This window comes from Larimichthys crocea, chromosome XIV (assembly GCF_000972845.2).
Source record: "Larimichthys crocea isolate SSNF chromosome XIV, L_crocea_2.0, whole genome shotgun sequence".
Classification (NCBI taxonomy): Eukaryota; Metazoa; Chordata; class Actinopteri; family Sciaenidae; genus Larimichthys; species Larimichthys crocea.
The window spans coordinates 6711681-6713580 of record NC_040024.1 but is presented as its reverse complement, the minus strand read 5'-3'; the positions used below and the strand labels follow the sequence as shown (position 1 = coordinate 6713580).

Here is a 1900-nt window from a genome sequence, read left to right as displayed (position 1 = left end):
GTGAACCCGTGTGTCGCTGGTCAGTCGTGAACCCGTGTGTCGCTGGTCAGTCGTGAACCCGTGTGTCGCTGGTCAGTCGTGAACCCGTGTGTCGCTGGTCAGTCGTGAACGTGTGTGTCGCTGGTCAGTCGTGAACCTGTGTGTCGGTGGCTCTCTGCCGTCTTGTAGTTTCAGTCGGGTCTTGTAGTTTCAGTTGGGTCTTGTAGTTTCAGTCTGGTCTTGTAGTTTCAGTCGGGTCTTGTCTTGTAGTTTCAGTCGGGTCTTGTCTTGTAGTTTCAGTCGGGTCTTGTAGGGTCTTGTAGTGTCAGTCGGGTCTTGTAGGGTCTTGTAGTGTCAGTCGGGTCTTGTAGGGTCTTGTAGTGTCAGTCGGGTCTTGTAGTTTCAGCTGGGTCTTGTAGTTTCAGTCGGGTCTTGTAGTTTCGGTCGGGTCTTGTAGTTTCGGTCGGGTCTTGTAGTTTCAGCTGGGTCTTGTAGGTTTAGTCGGGTCTTGTAGTTTCAGTCGGGTCTTGTAGTTTCGGTCTGGTCTTGTAGTTTCAGTCGGGTCTTGTAGTTTCAGTCGGGTCTTGTAGTTTCAGTCTAACTTGTGACAGCCTTTCCTCCCGCAGGTATCGACACTATCAGGTGTGCTCGGACATAAGTTGAGTTATGTCGCGGGTTTACCTCCGGAGCTGTTCGGCTGTCGTCGAACCACTTGTTCCCGGGCGTCCCTCCTCATGTTCTCCTCCTCTTCCTCGGTCCGAGCTTCGGCCATTTCTCCTCCTGTCTCTCCTCCGTACGCTGTCTCCTTCTCTTGTCCTCCTGTCTGTCTCTTGTCCTCCTGTCTGTCTGCCAGAGGAGGAAAATGGAGTCAAAGCAGAGACAGCTCCATCGTCCAACAAACTCGGGACAAGTTCACCCCGAACAGCGTCAACTTCACCGGGCCGAACCGACTCCCAGCGTCCGTTAAACAGCTCGTCTGTGTCGGTGACAGGCTCCGGGCCGCTGACGGCGTTTCAAACCGGCTGTCGGTTTAAATTTAAACCGTTTTTAACGTGTTTCAGTCGGTTCAACTCTCCGCGAGCTTCCCTGTTGTCACCCTCCACTCTTATCCCGGTCGCGAGCTCAAGACACGGAGCAGCACGCGCTGCGCGGGGGCGTGACGTCACCAACTGAAAAAACAAACAAACATGGAGGACAAAAATAAAAATAATAAATAAATAATAATAAACAGAAAAACAATAAAAAGAAATGAAAATAATAATAATAATAATAATAATGAGTAAATGATGGTTGTTTCTTAAAGTAGCTTATTCTTGGGATCCCAAGGGACTCCAGTCAGTAGTCCCTGTATGTTAAATATGTTGGTGGGATGAGGGTTAAGTGTCCTACCATCACATTTTACTGCCTTGCTAACAAACAGTAATTCACTGTAATTCAAAATGTGGGAAAATGGCACCACAGTGTATAGGTTATATATAAATATGCATGCAGAAAAAAGAACAGGCTCACACAGCTGCGATGTTGAACTCTCTGGCTGCTGTAGCCTCATCTGAACTTTCTCTGTCTCTCAACTATTACATCTCAGCTATTATTTGGAATAAAATAATAATAATTACCCTAAAATAAGCCCTTATATTAACTTACATCTTGTAAATAATTTGAGATATCCTTGATTTTTGCAGCTGACAGAGTCTGAAGACCCTCGCTTTGTGCACATTACTCATAAACATGATCAAATATTGATTTACGACTGCCGAGATTGCCAGATCTGACAGAGTCATCACTGTTGCGTAACCGCTTTTTCCCCCCATTCCAAAAAACAACTGTGACGTCGTGAGGACATCAGTTACCAAAAGAACAGCATGTGTTCTCCTCTGCCTCCGCACATGGTCAAAAATGATTTGTTGTCCTTGTTTATTGC

At 46.7% G+C, this 1900-nt stretch overlaps 4 protein-coding genes across 5 annotated transcripts in view; 2 read left to right on the top strand and 2 right to left on the bottom strand.

Annotated features, from left to right (window-relative positions):
- LOC104937298 (SH3 domain-containing protein 19) overlaps positions 1-1099 on the bottom strand; it is a 28861-nt gene extending 27762 nt beyond the window's left edge. Inside the window, exon 1 of one of the 2 annotated variants that reach the window (XM_019264002.2) lies at positions 661-1099. In XM_019264002.2, coding sequence (XP_019119547.2) covers positions 661-751 — 91 coding nt within the window. In that variant the 5' untranslated portion in view covers positions 752-1099. The remainder of the gene's footprint in view (positions 1-660) is intronic. The other variant, XM_019264001.2, reaches the window with a different exon arrangement.
- The window catches only part of LOC104935020 (butyrophilin-like protein 2), a gene marked incomplete at its 3' end in the record, with an annotated part of 550859 nt that overhangs the window by 63240 nt on the left and 485719 nt on the right, over positions 1-1900 (top strand). The window lies entirely within an intron of this gene.
- The window catches only part of LOC104935135 (V-set domain-containing T-cell activation inhibitor 1), a 592626-nt gene that overhangs the window by 419208 nt on the left and 171518 nt on the right, over positions 1-1900 (bottom strand). The window lies entirely within an intron of this gene.
- The window catches only part of LOC104937300 (protein FAM160A1), a 36507-nt gene that overhangs the window by 8858 nt on the left and 25749 nt on the right, over positions 1-1900 (top strand). The gene's annotated exons all lie outside the window — the stretch shown is intronic.